We start from the raw sequence: 24,954 nt of genomic DNA, 5'->3' as shown, positions 1-24,954 counted from the left end.
CAAGGGGGCATTTGAGCTGTAAATGGTAAAATGAGAATTAGATTAGTTTATTGTCATTACATAATGCAAGCAGAGTGTAATGAAATTAGGAGGGTCTAACCAGAGTGCAAACAGTCAGTTACAAACACATCTATCAGCAATCTGTACAAAATAAATGATACAAATAAAGGTAAATTGCTATATTAGAATCAGTACACCTTTTTTATCCTGTTGTAAATTAGGTTTGTGTCAGTTGCTCTATTTTAGACCACTGATTAGCTATATGTGAACAGGAAATCAACACTGACCACCGAGATAAAAATGGACGGACTTTGGACTGGGATCGTGTTTTTCCTTCAGCCGCCAAAAGTCGTAAAGCCAGTCTTAATTAGGATGTGTCTAGTCTTGTAAAAGCCAGTCCATGTAAGACAATGGGATGTGCATGTCCAATTTCCACACACAAAAAAGTGACTTTTCATTCTTGAATGATGACCAGTCAAATCTGCAGGCAGTCTGATGCTTTTTTTTTAATTACTTTTAATGCATTTTATGAACAATAATACAAGATTGTTATCGGCTTTTCTCTCCTCCACTCATAAGACGCTGTGTAAACTCAGTAAAGCTGTAATTAGTTCCAGCACATCCCCTCTGGGACCACAACCTAAATTCTGCACAAAGACCTAACTATTTGTATTTCATTGTATTATGAATGATAATGAAGCTAGTTTTCAGTGGCTCAGTAAAATGTTGTTTCTGTGACCCTCCAGTGAGGAACACATGGAGCATGGTGGCGACGGAGGGGGCCCTGGTGCAGGGGGGGTACGGCCACAGCAGCGCGTTCGACCCCAGCTCCAGAGCCATCTACATCCACGGAGGCTACAAGGCCTTCAGCGCCAACAAGTACGGGCTGGCTGGAGACCTGTACAAGTTCGAGGTGGACAAGATGAAATGGTGAGGCTCTCTTTTTGGTGCACATTTATATTGATTACACAGTAAAGTACACAAGATTGTTGTACAGTGTATTCTGATGCATTATGATGTTCAAGTGTGCAATCGTTGAGGATTACTGTTTTCATTTTTTCTTCTGAAATGCAGCATACTTTCTACCTACTCAGGCCTCTGAAATGATTCTTTAAAAAGATAGAAAATTACTATTATTGATCAATTTGTAATGAAGTTTAGCAAACAGACAGCACTTCTTATTGAGTCAAGTTAGAAAATGACTGCTGCAAGAAACAAAGATGTATTATTTAGGTTATGTTTGAGATTATACAATATGTTTAAGTCACATTGTGTCTTATTTGCAACAATAATAATGCAAAAATCATTAATCAAAAAAAAAAATTGGGCTCATAACCTTACAATGTCAAATCAAAACATATCAGCATCTGTTCAATTTGAAAATAAAATCATTTTCAGACGGTAACTATCTCTTATCAAAACAGTCTGCACTTTTAATTTTCTCAAGGTTGTACAAACAGCAACATGGAAAATAAGGTGTACTTTATACAAGTTGTCAGTATTTTAAATAACGTTTGAAGGCCTTCATTTAGCTAATTGGCTATATTTCTATAAAAAAGACTGTCTGCACTTTACCCTTAAATCCCACATTCAAGACAAAGTAACTCTCACTGCATCTGATTGATTTGTGTTCTCTATCAACCGCCATGTGTTATAAAAAGAAAATACCGTAATCCTGGGAAACATATGACATTAAATCACAATGACTAAGTCTGTTACAGAATATGAATACAATAAACCCTTTTTTACACAATGGGTTAATGCAATTCATTTGTAACAATTGTAAAATAGGGATTCTGGGAGATTTCTTACACCTGTTGCAATGAATCTGTATGCCTTGCAATAAACATTGAACGTATTGATATCAGTACTGTGAATACTGAGCATTCTTTGCATGAATTGTTCTGTGCAATGAATTCTGCTGTTAAAACTAATACAAAGCGATCATTACATCTTGTGAAAGGCAAACAAGGTTAAACAGGTCATCGAACTATAAAAACCATCATTGTGTTTGCAGGACCATTCTGAGAGACAGCGGCTTCTTCCGCTACCTGCACACAGCGGTGATGGTGAGCGGGACCATGCTGGTGTTTGGAGGAAACACACACAACGACACATCCATGAGCCACGGAGCCAAGTGCTTCTCCTCCGAATTCCTGTCCTACAGTCTGGGTCAGTAACACACACACACACACACACACACCACACACACACACACACACACACACACACACACACACACACACACACACACACACACACACACACACACACACACACACACACACACACACACACACACACACACACACAACACACACACACACGTCTGTATTTACAGCATCCACAGCAGTCTGTATTTTCAGCTTCACTCAGGCTTTTTTCTGCTAAGCATGCATCATCTTTTTTCCTCTGCATTGAGCTGCTGTGCATTCATAAACACTCAGACACACCTGGGAGCTGCTCCGTGAGACCGCAGTGTTTTGTTGTTGCACACTGAGCGACTCGACTGAAGTAAGAGAAGGTCAAATGTCACTGCTCGATGTACACAGGCGGTAAACCACAGCCACATCTCATGCTAAATATTCGAATAACGTGGTCTTACATTTTACAGCAGTGCAGTGTGGTGTTGCATGTTAAGCCAGACTAACCTTTCCTGGATAGAGGAAGTGAGGAATATTGTGCTCTTGGAAATTACTCAGTGGTTTATTAATGTGCATATTAATGCTGTTATGATGGCTGCCAGCGCTCGCTGTCTGGAGTATATTTAATCCTAATCTCAGACTGGATTTCTGAATGAAGTCATTTTTCTATTGATCTGAAACGTTTCTGTTTCGTTCCCTCCTGACTGCCAGTGGCTGTAAACAAAGTGGATGTAACTCCTCAGAGGTTGAGATCTCATGTAAACAAAGTGATGTGCAGAATTTGTAAGCGCATCCTGCTATAATTACAACATGGTAACCACAACCGGCCCCTTTGATGTTCATGCTGTTATACTGACGTAGGTTAAGTGCGTCATAAGCTCCTTGTTCCAGTTCTGTATTTTGCAGATTGAACAGTCTGTGGTTTGGTGTTTGTCCCCCTGTGTGTGACTATATGGTCACAGTGCTGCTTGTTGCTCTCTGGCTGTGGTTAACAGACTATCCTGCGTCTTATTTGTTACCAACTTGTTGTGTCACCTCGGTAAGAGATGGTCAAACTGATGTTGTCAACCCTGTTCACAAATTTTTGGTGGTCTGGATTAGCTCCTTTAGTTCGTATACATGGTCATCTTGTGGCATATAACAAACCTGGTTAGAGTCTGGACTCAATGTGCGATGTGTTTTGTAAAAGTCAAAGATGATACAAAGCTACACAAAAATAATGTATTTTTTATATAACATTTGTCTAGCCTTAGCGACCACTCAAACTGCTTAACAACACATACCAGCAATCACCCATTCACACACACACTTTCATACACTGGAGGCAGATGCTACCATTCGTCTGTTGAGTGATAAACATTCACACACATTCACACACATAATGAACAGCCATTAGGAGCAGTTTATGGTTCATTTCAGCCACTTCAATATGTAGACTGGCTGAGTCACAGCTGCCGTGTGTCATAAAACATATTGAAATGAAAACATACAAGCTATGAAGAGCAATAATACAATGAATGACTGCTCGGAAATACTACACCTATACTTTTGGAAGAGATGTCCAAGTAATAATAATTCATAATAATAATATTATTAATGATAATAAAATATAAGAGCTGGAATAACAAGATAAATCATAGAAAAATATAACTAAAATAATGTAAAAATAAGGAGTGCAATAGTTAGTCCACTCATTAAAGACACAAGGAATAAATACAAGAAAATGTAAAAAAATAATAATACAAAATAATACAATGTACCTAAAAATGATTCAAAGACAAATGAAAGTGGGAAATTCCTAATTGAAAAGACATCTAAGAAAGTTGTCTTCTTTCTGATGTCCAGAGAAACAATCTTCTACCTCTCCTGCTGAAAACACTTTCTGCTGGGAGAAGTTTACTTAGCATTTAATACATCCTGAAGTCTGTGTTTTCTTCACATTAGTACTGGAAAGTCAGGTCAAGTCTAGAGGGGAAGACGTGCATCAGATGTTGTGGCATTAACCTGAGCTGCAGTTCACACTCGCCCCCCCGAGGATCTCTCTGTGAATGAACGAATAAATAAATGAAATGATCAGAGCTTAATAAAGGAAACACTAAACTAGTCAGTCTGGGTTTAACACTGGTTGCTTTGGGGACCTCTCTGATGTTTATTCTTTTGCTCACCTCTCCGTACTGCTAAGGTGCCCTTAATCAACATGCTTAACCTCAGTTTGTTTAACACAGCCGCTCAACAGCAGAGAGAGAGAGAGACTGTTACCCCATGTTTATCAGTGTGAAGCAGGGTGTGGGTCAGAAAATGTGTTTTCTGTCTTCGACGATCAAAAGAGGAGATTGTAGCACGCTTTTTTTGCATTCTAATTATAATCCCATTTAAAGCTCTCTGGTGTGTCCTTATAGAAGTTCGCACAGCTTTGTCAGAACCCATAACAGCATCCTCATTTTATCAGGCGCTCGCAAATATTGTTCTAAATTGAGTCTGCGTGCCTCCGCAGCGCTGTCATAAGCTGCTCATTAATGGGAGGTTCAGTCTGTCTGGAGTGGAAGGAGAAGTCCCTGCTGGCCGGGAAGCGGCCTCCTGGGCGTGTCATAACCAAAGTGATCGACAGACAGCCAAATGACAAACTCATAGCCAAAACACCCCCTCCCCTTACTGTGCAATGAGATTTAGTTTGTTCATGAGAATTGCATGTTGGGATGAAATATCCCCGACAAATGTCCCTTTTTGGAGCTCATAGATAAGATAAGACATGATGAGATCAGAGCTTTATTGATCTCCGCAGGGAAATTCAGGTGTCAAGGCAGTAACAGCAAACAAGAGATAAGGAAAACAGTATAGGGCAGATTAGAGTACATACTGGGATAATAATAATAATAAAAGGGAGTACAACATATGTAAGTTACTGTATACATTTAAAATAACAACAATATAATTTGGAGCTTAAACTGTTATATATTTAATGTTACTGCATATGCGTGTCCAAGATAAGTGCATATGGTGCAAGGCATGTACTGTACCTAAGGTTATAGGGCCCTGGTATGTTACTTTCAGGTTCATATTTGGATTTTGTGCCTTTACTCTGACATGTTTCCATGCTTTGATGTTCAAAAAGCTCTTTATTCTTCTCTTACGGCCCGTCCACACTACAGCTTCGACAGCTTCAAAAACGGTTTCCAACGCGTCTGCCCATTCACTTTGAATGGGGTGACGTCACGTTGCCTCGCTTTTCGCCGAACTGAATTGTGGGTAGCATAGCGGTCCGTCTCCGGCGTCAGAAGTTGAACAATGTTCAACTTCTGACACCGGAGACGCCGGAGTAGCCAGCGCCAGCCAATCAAATCATATGCCAGTACAAGCTCTAGCCAATCAAACCGCTGCTTGTGTGTCAGGGGCGAGAGATTCATGTGATTGGTTGTTGGTCGAGCTTCAGACGCGCCCAGCTCCAAGCTTTTTTTTTAAGCTGTAGTGTGGACGGGCCGTTACTGCCATTTTTTAAAAGTTAGTAAAGTTATTATTAAAGAGTGCTGTGGAGAAAAGATGACAGTGAAGGCAGCACATGAAGAGGCATTCATTGAATTTTCAGCATATTGTCCTGCTTTTACATTTACCACATGATTGGCATGATAAAACTAATTCATCCCACTCTGGTGGTCACCACGGGAAACAAATTGTTTTCATGATTTCCCTTGAGATTTGACACTTTAGTCAAACTTTAGAAATTAAAAACTGTGTTTATCTCCCCTCCCACCACTCTACCTCTCCTCCCTGCTGCTGCTCTGTATAATTTTGTAATTGGACAGAAAAGACTAGTAGAATAGTATTTTCCTCACCCCGGCCCCCCCCCCCACCTGCCAGCTGCAGGTCGGTGTCAGCAGCAGCCGCTCTGTAATTGCCTGGTAATTACAGCAGAGATGGGCTGTGCGTCCAGGACTAATCGCCCCCTCCTTAACGAGCTGAACTCAATTGGAGCGTAGAATTAAAGGCCCGTCCGCCGTCCTGACATTGGTGGATGGTGTCATAATAAATCTCCTCTGACAGGCAATGCACCACCTGCAGTACTGGCGTGTGCCAGCAGAGGACAGTGTCTACCTGTGGATGTGGAGCTCCTGCGGATGTCATTCTGTGTGAGCATGATGACTTGCACTGCATTGTTCTGGCTGAAGGAGATTTACTGCACTCGCTGCTCGGGATCCTGCAGCTTTGACTTTCAGCCTCACATGCCACGACTCTTTATTGTTGTTGTTTGTTTTGTTTGAACATGATCATGATGGGTGAACACTGTCATCTACTGCTGCAGCTTCATTAAACAACAACCATACATGAATTCATCACCTTATTCATCAATGTCTTCACCCAGTAAGCAGTGAGTGACTCAATGTCTGGGGTAAAACTGGGCTAAATCTTGCCAAATTAAAGTTTGTTTGGCATTGTTTTCTGCTGAAACAATGGCTATATATAATTTAAACATTAAGTCCAAGGTTCTAACCTAGAGATCAGGATCCCTAGTTAATTAATGGGATCAATGATACAAGCTCATTTCTATAACCCAAAATGTGTTTACCTATTCTGAAACATTTTATTAGTTTCTCCTTTTATTTTCCCTCTTTTATTGAATGGCTCAAAATGTATGTCAACATAAAGGCTTTAACCATTTTTAAGGGGGTCACAAGTCTTGAAACACGTGGTCTAAACAACTTCATCCTTGCTGCTGTTTTTACAAGAAAACTCCTGAATAACCTGAATCAAACTGCACTCTGCTATTCCATGGGAGGAGTAAGAAAGGAAATGTGAAAAAGGTCAGTTTTGGGAGTTGAAACTAGTTCTTGCTGTGATCTACAGTATCAGTGATAATAACCTCATGCACTGTGTTGCATTCAGTCCCCACATGAGACCATATTTCATGAGTGTATTTATTTCCACATGCCAGACATGCCTGGCTGCATTTTCTCACCCTGATTGTTGCTCCTGCAGCTGCCGGTGCCTCGGTCAAGGACGCTCTGCAGGCTGACATTGATTGACATGGGGATACGAGCTGTTAGAGGTCTCGCTAACCACCCATGGCATGTCAGCCGAATGTCCACGTGCTGAAGACCCAAATTATTCAATATGTGAGAGCAGGTCATCAGTCTGACCTCTCCGTGCCTCTTCTCATTGCAGCGTGTGATGAGTGGACAGTGCTGCCTCGACCGGACCTCTTCCAGGACGTCAATCGCTTCGGACACTCGGCCGTCATCAGTGACAGGTAATCATTTATGCAGCACCTACTGAAGCTAACAGCTGCACAGAAAGGCTGTATGGAGAGTGTGGAGCATGTATTTTCGGCTAAACTAATGGAACAAAATTGAACAAAATAGGTTAAAACCGCAACACAGGATCTTATCTACAAAAGAAACTTGCACACACAAATACACAGAGTATGAAAGGCATGGTATTCATCCCTTAGAGTCCCACAGATTTGTAAAATAAGCTAAAGAACATTCTGATATTCTGGAGGCTTTCATTGGCAAAACACTCAGACACCAACACCTTTTGCTTCTTTTAATTTGTCCCTTTTACATCAAAAATCTACTACTTTTTAATAAAATAGGGAGGGAGTTAGTATGGGAGGAATCTGCAGTGCATGCTCTCAGATGTTCAGCCTCAACCTGATTTCTCTCAGTGACCTTGTTTCTGGAGTCACTGCCTTTATTTCCACTGGGGTTTACTCATGTTTAATTATGCACTCTCATTTAAAGACATGTCCTACTGGAATATGACATACAAACAAACATGTTAAGTACATATCTGCCTCTGATGTAAATACGAGCCGGGATGTCGTATATTATGCATTCCGCTAAGTTTTTCATTAAGGGACTCCTCAGCTTTTCAAATGGGAAATTTCAGTTTTCTTGGATCCTTTCCTTGCTTTCTTTATTCATGATCACCTATCTGTGCACGTTACAGTCCAGATGCTCTCTGAATCATTTGATCAAACTCGATATGCAATCTACGGTGGCTGACGGGCGCAAACCCTAGACTGTATATATAAGGTGCAAACGCGCTACAACGGCCCAAAACACTCCAGAAAGAAGTAGTAATATCTGAAGGACTGATCCGTTCACATTGTAACACCGTAATGATCGGACACATCCTTTGTTGAAAAAGAACATTTCCAACATACTGTAAACTCTGTGGCCGCAAACACTTAGAGCCAAGGCCAACTGACAGAGACAGAAAAAATCCCCTGTGCGTTCATACATGACATTTCATTATTAGCCTGCGATGTGAATAGATTGTGAAAGTGATGGTGCTGCGACCAGAAGGGATGACTCATCGGTAAGTATTATCTGCACCGCCAGCAGAGCAAGAGACAGCGATCCATATTAAATTATACATGGTGTTGTAGAGAACGCATCAAATATTAACACGAATCACCAGCCCTGTTGGAGTCAATCCTCACTGACGACTCCTCAGGACCAATTAAGAGTTCATTCATGCATTGGTTCATCGATTCGTTTCAGATTCAACACAATCTCAGGCACACTTTGGAGTGAAGTTAAGTTGAGCTTTACTTAAATACAATGTTGGCTTTGGAAAGAAAACATGTCATAGCACTTTGCATTAAGGCTTGAAAAGAAAATATTTCTTATAAACGTACTTCAACTTTTTATTGTATAACATTGTTTACAATTGTTTTTCTAATAGTTCTATATTTGCTTTTATTTTACAACTTAATTATTCTTACCATTTTATGTATGCACCATTATACATCAAATCAAGTTCCCTGTATGTGTCGCTTTGTAATTTTAATCCTGAATCCTAAATAAATATGGAGATTTAGTCCAAAATAAACTGGTCAACAAAAGATAGTTTGCAATATATTCTCTAAAAAGTTATTCCAAACACAAAGACATAGGAGTTTTAGTTTGAATGTTCAAGGTAAAGTACTCATGTTATAAAATATGGAGGCATCACCTACTCCAATCCCCTCTTTGCATTGGCCTCAATTTGATTTGAAAATGTATTTTTTTTGTTTTCTCATAGTTCTCAAGTTCACATATTGAGTGCTGATGCTCCTCAGATCATAATACAATGGGTAGCAATCCCCCGGTCTAGACCAAAGGAGACACTGAAGGCAAGAGGAATGCTTTCACTGTCAGTGCCTCCAACTCTGCAACACTCTTCCTTTAGAAAGGTATCTTTAAATCTATACTAAAAATAATAGTTTTCTAAACCTCACTTTCTGTATTCAGCTATTTTTTTGTATAATTGCATTCTTTTATTTATTTTTATTTAACCAGATAAAAGCATTGAGATAGAATCTCATTTGCAATGCTGACCTGGCCAAGAAGGCCGCAACGTTACACATAACACAGACATATAAAATACAGAGAACATAACTAAGAAAACAAAAGACAAAAAAGCAGTCACTACATTGAGCACATTAGGACAGTAAGAAAGGTGCACTAGTTATTACTGCAAGAGCAGAGTGGTAAGGACTTCAACTTCAATTTAAAACATGCTATTGAGACAAGTGCCGTCAGTTTGAGGCGTGATTGAAGGTCATTCCAAGACCAATGACCATAATAAAAAGACTCCTTTTCCCAGCCTCCGTCCGCACCGCAGGAACCCGTATCCAGGCACTGGATCTGAGGTTGTAAGAGTCACAAACTGGAGCAAATCTGGCACATATGTACAGTGGAAGCTTACCTAAAATGGCTTTATACATTAATAAAAACCAATGCTGCATCCTACGCATAGTAAGTGATAAACAATAAATGATATTGTTTCAGGGACTAAGAAACCAAAACAAAATGAAATACTTTTTCATTTATAATACATAATAAGTCAGAAGAAAAAACTAAATCATTGTATAGGATATAGTTAACAGCTAAAGGATACCTCATGAATTCTCCTGTGCACATCAATTGTCCCATCTTAACCCAATGGTATACCTTACCTATTTCTCCATCTTTCGCCAAAAGATATTTTTTCCATGCCATATATTTCATTTACAAGATCCTCCCATTTAGAGTTAATAAGGTTATCATCTTTGAATATCTGCTTACTATGAAATAATAATTATTCTTGATCTCTACTGGTGTTTTTCCAAGTAGTCATTGGTCTTTCTGTGTGTTGCCTTTTTTAAACTTCTATAACTTTAGTACATTCGTTCATGGTCTTAATCGTCCTTTGCTTCTTTGCAAAGACTCCCATCTCTTTAAATTAGGAAGAAAGGAAGCGGATCAGTTTTGGTCCCCTGTAAACACGTTTCTATTCTCCTCCTTCTGATGGGAGACGCAGCAGGATGTCCAGAGTGAGCGGTTTGAAGTCTGCCCTCTGTGATCCGACGAGACTTTTGATCGGACGGGTGCAAATTATCCATCCGCCCACTCTGCCCAGCCAATGCCGCCAACACACACACACACACACACAACACACACACACACACACACACCACACACACACACACACACACACACACACACACACACACACACAACACACACACACACACACACACATACACATACACATACACATACACATACACATACACATACACATACACATACACATACACATACACACACACACACTAATCCCAGCGGAGAGAGATGTTCAGATATGCCCTGTACACACTAGGGGTGTTGAAAATAATTGTTTCTACGATGCATTGCGATGCGGACGATTCGGTCTCGATGCAGTGACGGAAGATAATCGGTTATAGCGTAGTAACGTTGCTTCCTGATTTTCCGGCCGCGGCTTTACTATAACGTTTTTTTTTTTCTGTCACTTTAATATCAAATCGGTCGGTTACGCAGAGATCAGGGAACAGACGTGACAGCGGCACAGCAACACCAAACACGGAGCAGTCTGCTTTATCCACAAACACAAGAACACCAGTCCAGAACCAACAGCAGAAGGACCCGCTCTGAATCACTCCGTGTCGCTGCGGCTCAGGGATTTATGTTTTTCAAAATAATCGCGTTACAATCATGTCAGGTTTTTGGTGGATTTAATTAAGTCTTGGATTGCAGAGTATGAATGTCCTCTAGCAATTTTCAGACGATATATACGTGTGTAAAGTTTGTGAAGGCAGGAGGAAAAAAGCTCCCGCGATCACCGTCTCCTCTGTTCCTCTAAGCCCCGCCCCCTCCCTGAAAATAATGAGTGACAGGCTGATTGTGACCCGATAGAAACTTTATTATTCACTTAATCACTGAGATATAATGAAGCTAACTTAATCTCATACATTCATGGGGTTTATGTAACAGTAAGACAGAGAATGTAAGTGTGCACCCACATGCACTATTTTAGTTGTTATATGCTGTTGTAAATACTCCTGTTGTCTGCTGTGTTCAGACTCAAGTCCTGTGTGTGATGCCACATTCAGGACATTCAGTGTCCTGTGTGTGATGCCACATTCAGGACATTCAGAGTCCTTTTTTTTAAACAGAAGACCGTAGCTAGAAGCTGCAGCTAGACTGCAGAAGCATTATTTTTTTGTTTTGAGGATGGAACAACTTCATACACAGATATAGGGAGGCTAGACCTATACAATTCATTTATTTTGGTTTATAAATGAATGTCAAGACATTTATGTTATTGATTTCTGAAGCACTTTCTAAATAATAAAAAGAGAGTTCATATGTATTTACTGCATGTATGCATTGATGAAAAATAAGCCATGTGCAGTAATATAGAAAATTGAGGATGCAACGCATTGGTACGAATCGTGATGCATCGGGATATCGAATTGAATCGAATCGTTGACAGGATAATCGTAATCGAATCGAATCGTGAGACCAGTGAAGATGCACAGCCCTAGTACACACACACATACACTCACACACATATACACTCACACACAGCAGGGTGGTCTGTCAGGGTCATCCTCACAGGAAGAGAGCGCTTGTTGGGGATTTAGCAGACTTGTGAGACAGGCTGAAGCCGGAGAAGAGGAAGAGCACTCGGCCTAAGCTTCCCTGGCTCTCACTGTGCACAAAAGGTTGAAACCAGGGAAGATTGAAGCGGAAATCACCTGGTTTTACTTCCTGAATCCCTTACATCTCCTCACCACCTTCCACTGTAGCCTTCTGACATCTCCCCCTCTCTCATATTTCAGCGTGATGTACGTGTTCGGAGGCTTCAACAGCCTGCTGCTCAGTGACGTCCTCATGTACACGTCGCCCAGCTGCGCCGCCTTCTCCAGCCCGGCGTCCTGCAGCCAGGCCTGGCCCGGGATCCAGTGTGTGTGGAACAGCACCCAGGAGAGCTGCCTGCCCTGGGAGAGCAGCGCTATCGGAGGGGAGCAGCAGCAGCTCCTGGCCTCCTGTAACACACGATCATGTAGGTGACACCGCCATCGCTTTGAAATGCTAAACTGCTGCACGTCTGCCATGTGAAACTAATCCCAGATTATTTTAGATCCTCGCTGTCTTTGTGTTGAGTGTCTGCAGAGCTCATCTGCATTCATAACACTGATGTCCAACGGCATGCACAAACTGGCAGAAAGGGCTTGTTTGTAACAGACTGCCAAAGCAGGGAAAATGGGGGAAAGAATGTCACCATGATGATGCTTGTGTGATACTGTGCTGCAACGGGATCAATTCATTAGCTGTTCAACAGGAAATTCACAATTTGCCTTGCTGCTGATTTCTAATATGTTTACAGTTAGTTAAAAAAAAACATCAAAGCTATTTGAAAATATCAACATACATTTTTTTTAATTGGCCTTTTTCAAGATTGTCTGGACTATTTATCCATCAATGAATTCAAATGGAAAAAGAGAATACTCAACTCCACCAAAATGCAAATGAGCTTATGACTTTTGGAGCGAGTGCTACAGTAGCTACTTTAATGTGAAGTTGGCAACACATCACAGGACACAGTGCATTCTGTTTCCCTTGGATTTGTGCCGTAAGTGGAGTTCGCATCTGTCCGGGGCTTTTACCCATATCCACTCCAAACACAAATGGTGTCATCATCCTATAGCCATTACATTGTGTATTCAATATTTAGTTTATGATGATAAGGTAAAGCAACCCTTGTCTATTCCCACTTTAACAAGCAGCAGATGAATAATAATGTCAACTTGACGCATATGTCATTTAAAGTGTAAACCATACATTTCTACCTCATTGGGAAAATCGTGACATGGATTTTTTACTGTTATTTGCCAATTTGAAAACTAGATAATAATTTAATCAACAAATGAATTAAAACAATCTTAATGGTAATAGTTGTTATCCTAAGGCTGTGAATTTTAACTTTTAAGTCATTTTCTTTAAAATGACAGTTTGTTCTAGTTCTCAGGGTTTACAGCCTGTGTGTGTGTGTTGTATATGTGTGTGTGTGTTGTATATGTGTGTGAGTGTGTTGTATATGTGTGTGAGTGTTGTATATGTGTGTGAGTGTGTTGTATATGTGTGTGAGTGTGTTGTATATGTGTGCGAGTGTGTTGTATATGTGTGTGAGTGTTGTATATGTGTGCGAGTGTGTTGTATATGTGTGTGAGTGTGTTGTATATGTGTGCGAGTGTGTTGTATATGTGTGTGTGTGTTGTATATGTGTGCGAGTGTGTTGTATATGTGTGCGAGTGTGTTGTATATGTGTGCGAGTGTGTTGTATATGTGTGTGAGTGTTGTATATGTGTGTGAGTGTGTTGTATATGTGTGTGAGTGTGTTGTATGTGTGTGTGTGAGTGTGTTGTATGTGTGTGTGTGAGTGTGTTGTATATGTGTGTGTGTGTTGTATATGTGTGAGTGTGTTGTATATGTGTGTGAGTGTTGTATATGTGTGCGAGTGTGTTGTATATGTGTGTGAGTGTGTTGTATGTGTGTGTGTGAGTGTGTTGTATGTGTGTGTGTGAGTGTGTTGTATGTGTGTGTGTGTGTGTGTTGTAATGTGTGTGTGTGAGAGTGTTGTATATGTGTGCGAGTGTGTGTCAGATAGCAAGATGTGATCATCAGAGGCAGCTCAGCCAGTCTCTCTGCCTTCCCCCGCTGAGAGAATTATTTTCTGTTTGCTGTTTGCCATTTGTCACAAAGAATCCTCAGTTTCCCCAACACGGGCACTCTCATTTCCCGGCGTGGGGGTCTGAGGAAGCGGTGGCAGATGGAAACTGCTCCCCGGAATATCTTTCAGCCACGTTTAATACCAGAGAGGCTCCCCGCTCTGCTGCTGTCTGCCAGCCTCCCTGCCCCAGTTTCCCCAGAAGAAAGCTCATGTCCAGGAAGTGTTGACAGATCAGCGGTCCACAGCAGGACGAGAATTACTTAAAGTGCCGTATGAGAAATGAACCAGAACTAAAGGCAAGGCAAGGCAAAGCAAGGCAAGGCAAGTTTATTTATATAGCACTTTTCAAAACAAGGCAATTCAAAGTTCTTTACAAAAAATGAAAGACATTAAGAAAAGGGCATTTAAAATCAGTCATTTAAAAGAAAAGCTAATAAAATAAACATTAAAAGAAAAAATACATGGATAAAAGTTACAGTGCAGTTTAAGATATGAATAGTTCAATTAAAATCAGCGACAAAAAGAAAAGAGACTCCATATGCTTCCATTTTTAGAGCCGTAGGTGAAATATTTAATGTGATATGGTGTAAAGTAAATACAGTCAAATTAGCTGCTCCATGACTTGACATTATTAAATCAGTAATAATAGTCCAATATTAAGTAAATGATTGGGATAATTCATCCACAACTGGTGTCAACTCAATGCTGCGACCCATCATTTTGAATCATTGCTTCAAAATAGTTTTAAAATGATCAAACGACAATAAAAATGTAACAATGTGAGACCAGGTATTCGGGTTAAAAACTTTGCCCACACTCTTGTAATATTCATTTACTTTCTGCGTGTCCTTTTTATATAACTTTAAATAGTTTTTAGGGCAAACCTATTTAAAGTCCATGTTCTTCCAACTGTTGCAGATGCAGACAGTGAGAAGTGTGACCAGTACACAGACTGCTACAGCTGCGCCGCCAACACCAACGGCTGCCAGTGGTGCTCCGGTCAGTGCCTGTCTCTGGGGAGCAACTGCACCTCCGCCACGGTGAGAAAACACTGCTAACCCTGCAACTCCAACATCAAAAAACACAGTCCTAACTGTCTCTTAAAATACTTGAAATTCATTGAAATGTAGGCCTAAAGTACAGTTGCACTACCGTTGTGTTCACTGCAAATGTTCAAGAATGTCAATGGAATATGTTTACGTTTTGCTCAGAGGGAGAATGTCACCACAATTAAAAATAATTATAATAATTCAATTTGGAGTACATCAAAGAAGCAAGAAGAAAGCAAAGCGTTAATTGCACATTAGTTACATTTCTTTACAAAAGACTTGGGGTAAATATATTGTTAATTGTATTTTTCCTGACTAAAAGACAACGCTTTCATGTTATAGGAATTAACACATGCTTTGTGTTACTATTAAGTTTAAGGCCTTGGATAGGTATGTGGAGGACATTTCTGCAGATGTATATTTCCTTTATAATGCTATAGTTTGACCACAAAATACAAATTGGTATAACATTTATTTCTATGGTAAAAAAAGGGTTTAAAAAGTCTTCCATTTAACTGCATCTGCTCCTCACTTACAGCAGTTTAAAATGTACGATTAAAAGGCATTATTTAGTGAAGGTCTCTTTGAAACACAGTGATGAATGTTTGGACATTATGAGTTTCTTTGCAACTCCATTAGCTTTTCTCAGATTGTATCCATTTTAAATGAGACACAAAAGTACTCTTTAATTTCCTCCAAGAGTTATTACACCCTATAAATCGAGACGTATCAAATTTGAGTGATGACTAGATAAAGGGCTGATGAAGCACGCTCTCGTCTCCTACAGTGAATCTGATCGGTCAATCTGCGGTTAAATGGCTTCTCAGTCAAATGCAATATGATGCCAGAAGATAGTTCATGTGTCTCCTCCAGCGCTCCTATCTGCACTCGATATCTCCAGCTGTGATGACCTGGCTTTCTAATCAGCTGCATGGTCAGGAAGAAAACAATCCATTTAGATACAAGAGTCTTTCTTCATAAAATCTTTCCATTAGATATGTTTCAAATGTTACTGATCTAGAATATTTAGTTGCCTTCTATTGATAATGAAACAAGACATTTATGGAGCATGAATCATATTGATTTGTTAGTTTGAGTTATTTTTCTGCTTTCTCTTCCCAGGGGGCCATAGCAGAGATTGAAGTTTGTCCCAAATACAACCCGTCATCGGTGTGCAACAAGAAAACCAGCTGTAAGAGCTGCGCTGTGGACCAGAACTGTCAGTGGGAGCCCCGCAACCAGGAGTGCATCTCACTGCCAGGTAACGGTGGGAATACAAACATTACTTCACAGGCAGAGGAAATGTAAAGTATTTACAATTTTGGTGTTAGTTTCATCATCGCCTTTTTGGCCATCTATCATCACTTATGGGAACAGTTTATGCCCCAAGGCTTTTATTGGTCATACGTACGTAGCTACAGTGTAGTTATGACGATGAAAATCTTAGGTCACAGGCTCCTCCAACAGTGCAACACAATAAAACAGAAAAACAGAAAAAATAGTTCAAGTAAATACAAAAAGAAAATAGGAAAATTGTGCAATAAGAGTCTATATGCAAGTGGTTGGATTGGATTGGATTTATTAATAAGAGTTGGGGATGCATCACCAATAACCAAGCTTGTATGATGATATGGTCAAATATTTATATATATGGAGAGAGATGTTCCCTTACAGGTTCCATCGTAAAGTTGGAAACCAATATGTTGGATTTCGCTATATTTAACCTGCAGGACGTTGATCAGAACTATAATTGCAAAATTAGACTAATTTAAAGAGGATACAACATTATATAATATTTATTATATCATACTGGTTTTAATTTAAGTTAGATTCAATGTGACAGTACTTCCTACATTTGACAATGTGTATGTCCCTTTATGGCTGTGATTCCTTTCCTGTGGTAACCTGTCGATACAAGTATTGAAAATGATGTTGGATAATCAAATAAAAGTTGTCCTATTCATAATCTGTCAACTCATTGTTCAAACCCATATGTTCTCTACTTCTCATCTAATTACTTTTTTTCCCTTCTCCATTCTAGAAAACGTGTGTGGTGAGAGCTGGCACCTTGTTGGAAACTCCTGTGTGAAGATCATCACGGCGAAGGACTCGTACGACAATGCCAAGCTGGCCTGCCGGAGCCACAACGCCGTGCTCGCCTCGCTCACCACGCAGAAGAAGGTGGACTTTGTGCTGAAGGAGCTGCAGATCATGAGCGTGGTGGTAAGTGGGAGGGGGGGACAGTCCTGGATATCCCCTGAATTGATCAATCAGATTGGAGCATTTTAATGATTAAAATCGTACATCAAGAAGTTTGCATCGATATCTATAATCATCAACGGTGGAAGAAGAGTTTAGATATTTTTGCTTAACTTAAATTAAGTAGAAGTACAAAGGTATTGGCAACAGAATATACAAACAATATCAAAACTAGAAGTACTTAATATACATAATGGCCTTGTCAAACACATGTATGTGAATAACAAGTACTGTAAGCGCTTCTGAGATATAGAGGGGGTAGAAGTATAAAGCAGCTCTAAATGAATATATATATCCTTTATTTAACCAGGTAAAAGACTCATTGAGATTAAAGTCTCTTTTCCAAGAGTGACCTGGCCAAGAGGGGCAGCATGTACGAAGTTACAACAGATAAAACACAGACATGACTAGGGTTGGGAACCGAAACTCTGTTCCAGATGAGAACCGATAAGAAAATGCCGGGTACCGGGTACCCATACAAAATACACAATTTCGGTTCTGCTTAACGGTTCCTAAACGCGGTAGACCCTGTATTCCACCGGGTCCGTCTGCGCCGCGGTGACCCGGTGGAATACAGGGTAGGCGGACTGGCCATCTGTGTGTTCTGGAGAATCACAGAACGGCCGGTCGTCAGCGGGCCGTTGACGGCCGGCTCGGTACGCTGACGGCCGGCACCGCCCTTAATTTCTTTAAACGGCATCATGTAAGTTGCGCTGACAGGCGACAGAGGTCCACAGTTGCCCCGCAGCGAGGCTCCCCCCGCCTCCAGTAGACAGTTCACGAGCTCAGTCAATTCATAACACCAAAGATGGGTCGCGGTAAACGCTCTGAAGTGAGGCTCCACTACACTAAAAAAGAAAAAGACAAGGCACAGTGTAATGCCTGTTAACAGCTTGCCACAGGCATAGCTCAGTTAAAATAAAGCACAGCTATTGTGCAATACATTTGTATTGCATGTATATTTTTTTATTTGTAAAAATGTCAGTTAAAGCTTAAAACAATAAAGATATTTTGTTATCTAAACGTTTGACCTCTTTCTTTTACAATTTTGGAATCGAAACGGGGAATCAATAAGAACCGGAATCGATAAGTAAAACCGGAATCGGAATCGATACATTTCAAAGGGATACCCATCCCTAGACATGACAGGCAGACAAATGCAGCTGTAAAACACAAATAAAATGGCACATTAGCCAGTCAATATGCGAAGTAAAACAAACTATTACAAATCATTCAACCAATGGTGTCGTGTTCTCTGTCCTTTAAGATGGACCTGAATTCCCCCATAGTGATTTAAATCTGAGAGTTTCAGCTCCTTCTGTACATTGTTCCAAGCTGTGGGGGCAGCATATTTAAAAGCTGTTTTACCCAGTTTTGTTCTCACTGTAGGAACCAGCATCTGAATAAAATCTTGGGAGCGCAGGCCATATAGACTTTCTCTTTGACACATACAGTGGGGCAAAAAAGTATTTAGTCAGCCACCAATTGTGCAAGTTCTCCCACTTAAAAAGATGAGAGGCCTGTAATTTTCATCCTAGGTACACTTCAACTATGAGAGACAGAATGGAGGGAAAGAATCCAGGAAATCACATTGTAGGATTTGTAATGAATTAATTGGTAAATTCCTCTGTAAAATAAGTATTTGGTCACCTACAAACTCCACTATGGCCAAGACCAAAGAGCTGTCAAAGGACACCAGAAACAAAATTGTAGACCTGCACCAGGCTGGGAAGACTGAATCTGCAATAGGTAAGCAGCTTGGTGTGAAGAAATCAACTGTGGGAGCAATTATTAGAAAATGGAAGACATACAAGACCACTGATAATCTCCCTTGATCTGGGGCTCCACGCAAGATCTCACCCCGTGGGGTCAAAATGATCACAAGAACGGTGAGCAAAAATCCCAGAACCACACGGGGGGACCTAGTCAATGACCTGCAGAGAGCTGGGACCAAAGTAACAAAGGCTACCATCAGTAACACACTACGCCGCCAGGGACTCAAATCCTGCAGTGCCAGACGTGTCCCCCTGCTTAAGCCAGTACATGTCCAGGCCCGTCTGAAGTTTGCTAGAGAGCATTTAGACGATCCAGAAGAGGATTGGGAGAATGTCATATGGTCAGATGAAACCAAAATAGAACTTTTTGGTAAAAACTCGTGTTTGGAGGAGAAAGAATGCTGAGTTGCATCCAAAGAACACCATACCTACTGTGAAACATGGGGGTGGAAACATCGTGCTTTGGGGCTGTTTTTCTGCAAAGGGACCAGGACGACTGATCCGTGTAAAGGAAAGAATGAATGGGGCCATGTATCGTGAGATTTTGAGTGACAACCTCCTTCCATCAGCAAGGGCATTGAAGATGAAACGTGGCTGGGTCTTTCAGCATGACAATGATCCCAAACACACCGCCCGGGCAACGAAGGAGTGGCTTCGTAAGAAGCATTTCAAGGTCCTGGAGTGGCCTAGCCAGTCTCCAGATCTCAACTCCATAGAAAATCTTTGGAGGGAGTTGAAAGTCCGTGTTGCCCAGCGACAGCCCCAAAACATCACTGCTCTAGAGGAGATCTGCATGGAGGAATGGGCCAAAATACCAGCAACAGTGTGTGAAAACCTTGTGAAGACTTACAGAAAACGTTTGACCTCTGTCATTGCCAACAAAGGGTATATAACAAAGTATTGAGATGAACTTTTGTTATTGACCAAATACTTATTTTCCACCATAATTTGCAAATACATTCTTTAAAAATCAGACAATGTGATTTTCTGGATTTTTTTTTCTTCTCATTCTGTTTCTCATAGTTGAGGTATACCTAGGATGAAAATTACAGGCCTCATCTTTTTAAGTGGGAGAACTTGCAAAATTGGTGGCTGACTAAATACTTTTTTCCCCCAGTGTATGTGCAAATGTAGGAGGGAACCAACCCAAGCAGAGATTTAAGAATGAAGAAAGTAAAGTACAAGTATCAATTGTACAGTCAAAACAATTTACAGTGCAGTGCTCCAGTAAAAGTTACTTTCCACCACTAATAATTATACATCAGCTACATAAATAAGAATATACTGTTCAGATTGCCTCTTCCATGTTATAGTAGACAAAACAAAACTAACACCACATATACAAAAAAATGGTGTTTGTGGTTTGCTGCCCTCTTTAAAATGCTGCTTGTTATCTCCAGGTGAGCTCTGTGTTATTATCTTTGTCTTAATTCCTTGGAGTAGTGAGAGTGAAACAAATCTACCACTAACAGATTATTTCCTCCGACATCTTTTACTCGCTCCATTCGAGCAAATACACAGAAATCTATCCCCACGATCAACTGTAATCATCAGATGCAGGTCACATACCACAGATGTGAGAATGACTGTTGGCTTTCATCTTTACATCCAGTTTGTACACAGCCATAACACACATGGGATATGAAAACAAGTCGAGATATGCAAAGGTTGCATTTTACCCAGAGATGCAGCACGCAAAGTGATTAACTAAATGAATACTGAATGTGTTCGTCTTTGAAGATATTTGCTTGGCCTTGTAGCTTTTCTCATGGTTGCTTGTAATGATGGTAATTAACCCATTTCAAAGTTGGTTCATATATGAATTGTAATTTAATGTAAATTAATAACACCCAGTTGCATTGAGGTCAATGAGGATGGGACTAAGTCTGGTGCTTAGCAAAGAAAAACAAATACATATAAATTAAACATAATAGAATCTGCGTAACTTACCTTTTATTTATTTTGTAAACGGGAGTTTTACAATTACATTTGATTAACCATATTTATGTGAAAAGATTAATAGAGAATTATTTGGAAACTATTTAGATTATTCATAAATACTTACTAATTACCATGAATACCAACAATTCTCCAATAAGAGGATTATCTGCTATGTCTTTAAAATCGTTGTAAACAAATTATTTTAAATGGTTAATCAGAAAATAAGACGACATTTGATGACCTTACCGTCGCATCTAGAATTGGCCATTTCCTGTCCTATAATGGAAATCATACAATCCTTCATATTTCCTGAATGAATGATTATGCTCTATGGAAAGAAGTCTCACATTTTCATGCTGAGGACCCATGTTATTTGACTGATCACAGCTAAATCTGTCTAAATATTAGGGTATGTGTCTCCACTTGAGTTCACTGTGGAATTACATCATCTTGAATGTTTAAAACAAAGCACTGTGAGCTCTAATGATCTGTTCTGCACTTCACTAAAACGCGGTGTCATGTACAGCTGCAGCGCTGCTTTAGTTTCAGACACAACCACTGCCCTCCCTCACTGAAGCCTCCCGTGCTAAAATGTTACCCACTTACGATCCTACAAAGTGCGCTGGAAACCCGCTGAGCATATGTAATGTGGACGCTAAACAAGACAAAGATATTGAGTTTAAATCACAAAGTGGAGCTGGGATTGAGTGTTTTCCATCCATACTAATGAAATTGTGCAGATTTCCCCTGTTGTCTAAATTCAATTGCCATGGTCAGTTCCAGGTAATCTTTGCGCTTAAAGGCAGAGAAGAAGTAATTTCTCCAGAATAATATATGTTTTCACCCTGTCCAGTCTAACAATGAAATGCTGCACGGCCACAGAGACACGTGCTTCACAAGTCTTCCTGTCATGTTTTATAGACGCCGTTTGTGCTGTTTAGCACTTCCTACTATTTACAGACCGGATCAATCAATCCCAGAAATGCAATTAAATCCTGATGGAACAGTAATTCTCTCTTTGTTTACTACTGCTGCAATCCATTGATTAGAGATGGGACGGATAACAAAGCCTCCCAGGTGGAGGAAGTAAAGCTGCTTCTAGTGCCGCCAAGGGAAATGTATTCAGTGTAGAAGATTTATTGTTGCTCACAGCCAGCGCAAGTCGCGATTCCTGAAAGAAAACAAAACAGTCAAAAGTCCTAATTTGTTTCTTGACATGATTTTCATCAATGTCACATTAGTTTTTATTTACAGATTAATTTAACTTGTTTCTTTTTCAACCGTTTTTTTAATGAGCTTTTAACATTAGACGATGACCAAACACTAAGAGAATGTTAAAAAGCATCCATCCATCCATCCATCTTCTCCCGCTTATCCGTGGTCGGGTCGCGGGGGTAGCAGTTCCAGCAGAGAGCCCCAAACTTTCTTTTCCCTGGCGACATCAACCAGCTCTGACTGGGGGATCCCAAGGCGCTCCCAGGCCAGCGAAGAGATATAATCCCTCCACCTGGTCCTAGGTCTACCCCTTGGTCTCTTCCCAGCTGGACGTGCCTGCACCTCCCTAGGGAGACGCCCAGGTGGCATCCTAACTAGGTGCTCGAACCACCTCAACTGGCTCCTTTCGACGCGAAGGAGGAGCGGCTCAACTCCGAGTCCCTCCCTGATGACCGAACTTCTCACCTTATCCTTAAGGGAGACACCAGCCACCCTGCGGAGAAAACCCATCTCGGCCGCTTGTATCCGTTAAAAAGCAGATTTACAAAAATATATATTTTAAAAGACAACAAATTAGCAATGATTTTTTAACATTAATTAAAATTGATACGTTTTGGTCGATACAATTTATACAAATTGTGAAAACAATTATTTTCCAAAAGCACATTTGTAACATTTATTTGGTCACCTTACCCACAGTTTTATATGATATACAAAAGATACAATCTGGAAAATCTACATATTTGAAAGGCTACAAACGGTTTATCTTTCATGCAAACTTAGCAGAAAATGCTAAGTGATTATTCGTTGTCTAATCATTAAAGCTATAATGACGAGTAGTGTAAGTAAACAGTAGTCAAGCTTTGAGCAGTGATCACATTTATAGAAAACAACGTGTTTTTATTGTGTGTAATATCCTTGTTTTGACTTTGTGGTGCTGCTGTGTGTTTGCAGTACAAGGCCTCTTTGACGCCCTGGGTGGGGCTCAGGAAGATCAACGTGTCGTACTGGTGCTGGGAGGACATGTCTCCCTTCACCAACACCTCGCTGCAGTGGCTGCCCGGAGAGCCCAGCGACGCCGGATTCTGTGGATATCTGGCCGAGCCGGCGTCCAGCGGACTGAAGGCTCAGACCTGCATCAACCCGGTGAACGGCAGCCTGTGTGAACGACCAGGTGGGTGCTAAAATACTTAAAGGGGACCTATTATTAAAAATCCACTTTTTCATGTCTCTTCTACATCAACGTGTGTCCCCTCTGTGGAAAGAGATTCTGAAAGTTTCAGGAACAAAGATTCTCTCACTTTTTCTCTTGATCCATTTATATAAAACCTGTCTGAAAATGAGCTGATCAGATTTTGGCCACTTTATGATGTCATCACGATGTTTTGTCTTGTGTAACCATTAGCCAATCACCAACCAAGGTAACCCCCCCCCCCACCTTATCACCTGAATCTCCTCCTAGAGCACCATTGTATTATTTTTAACCAAATATCTCTCAGAGGGGCGTGGGGAGGGGCTCCTTATTTTCATCGAAAGTAACAGACAGAGAATCAGCACTTTGGAAACAGGGCTGAAACAGAGGGGATTATGGGATGCTGCAATGATCTGTTTGGTATTTGGAGCCAAACACTTCAGAGGCATGTTTTGTATATATCTCGTGCTGCTGTGGGGAGGTTTTTTCCCTGGGAAGTCGCGGAGAGACGGAGCGGCTTCGCGTTCGGGCTGCGGCCTGCTTTACACCTGCTGTAGCGGAGGCCTGTATCCACCTGCTCCACCTGTCGTGCTCTACGGTGCCGAGGACGGTTTACCACGGGGATATCGCGGAGAGACCGGAGCGCCTCTACGCCTCGAGCTGGGCCTGCATCGCCTATCCTGCTGTACTGAGGAGGTTCTGCACCGGGGATATCGCGAAGAGACCGGAGCGCCTCCACGTTTCGGGCCTGCTTGCGCCCTATCCGTATGCTGTGCTGGTCTTTGAAAATGGCCCATATCGTGATTCTGCTATGCCTGTTAGCTATTTTGGACAATGAGAAGTTCTCTCGTTATCCTGAGAAGTCGAATGGATTCAGGTCTGTTCTACCGCCCGCAGTGGACATCCCCTGTAAAGGTTCGGATGTGTTACACAGACAATTACTGGTTGCCTTGTCACAGACATTCAGTTCGACAAATGTTTGTCTTGCTCACTTGCCTGCTATGATGGTTCTTCAGGACTGCTTCTTGAGCTCTAATCTCACTTTCGCAGAGTTGACTGGTGACTTTAAAGCAGATGACAATGTATGTATATCGGTTAAGAGGAAAAAGTGCTTGGTTTTTTTGTTATTATTACTATCAGGGAATGTACAACTAAACCCTGGACCGCCCAGCAGCAGTAGTAGTCAGATCGCTACTCCTGCTGATTTTAATTATAGATCTGGGTTGGGATTCATTCACTTAAATGTGCGCAGTCTGTTACCTGAGTTAGATTTTGTCCGCATTTGGGGGAGCTCGACTGATGCTGATGTCATTGTCTTATCAGAAACATGGCTAGATAAATCTATTTTGGCCTCTGACATCTACTTAAATGGTTATAGT

At 40.9% G+C, this 24,954-nt stretch overlaps 1 protein-coding gene across 1 annotated transcript in view; it reads left to right on the top strand.

Moving 5' to 3' along the window:
- Nucleotides 1–24,954, top strand: part of atrn (attractin) — a 166,361-nt gene that overhangs the window by 35,276 nt on the left and 106,131 nt on the right. Inside the window, 8 exon segments of the mRNA XM_034235325.1 lie at nucleotides 747–930; nucleotides 2,018–2,172; nucleotides 7,302–7,386; nucleotides 12,253–12,476; nucleotides 15,063–15,184; nucleotides 16,316–16,454; nucleotides 17,235–17,416; nucleotides 23,338–23,557. Of these exon segments, the coding sequence (XP_034091216.1) occupies nucleotides 747–930; nucleotides 2,018–2,172; nucleotides 7,302–7,386; nucleotides 12,253–12,476; nucleotides 15,063–15,184; nucleotides 16,316–16,454; nucleotides 17,235–17,416; nucleotides 23,338–23,557 (1,311 nt within the window).

The sequence above is a fragment of the Gymnodraco acuticeps genome, unplaced genomic scaffold (genome assembly GCF_902827175.1).
Source record: "Gymnodraco acuticeps unplaced genomic scaffold, fGymAcu1.1, whole genome shotgun sequence".
NCBI lineage: Eukaryota > Metazoa > Chordata > Actinopteri > Perciformes > Bathydraconidae > Gymnodraco > Gymnodraco acuticeps.
This window is presented reverse-complemented; position numbering and strand designations above follow the sequence as displayed.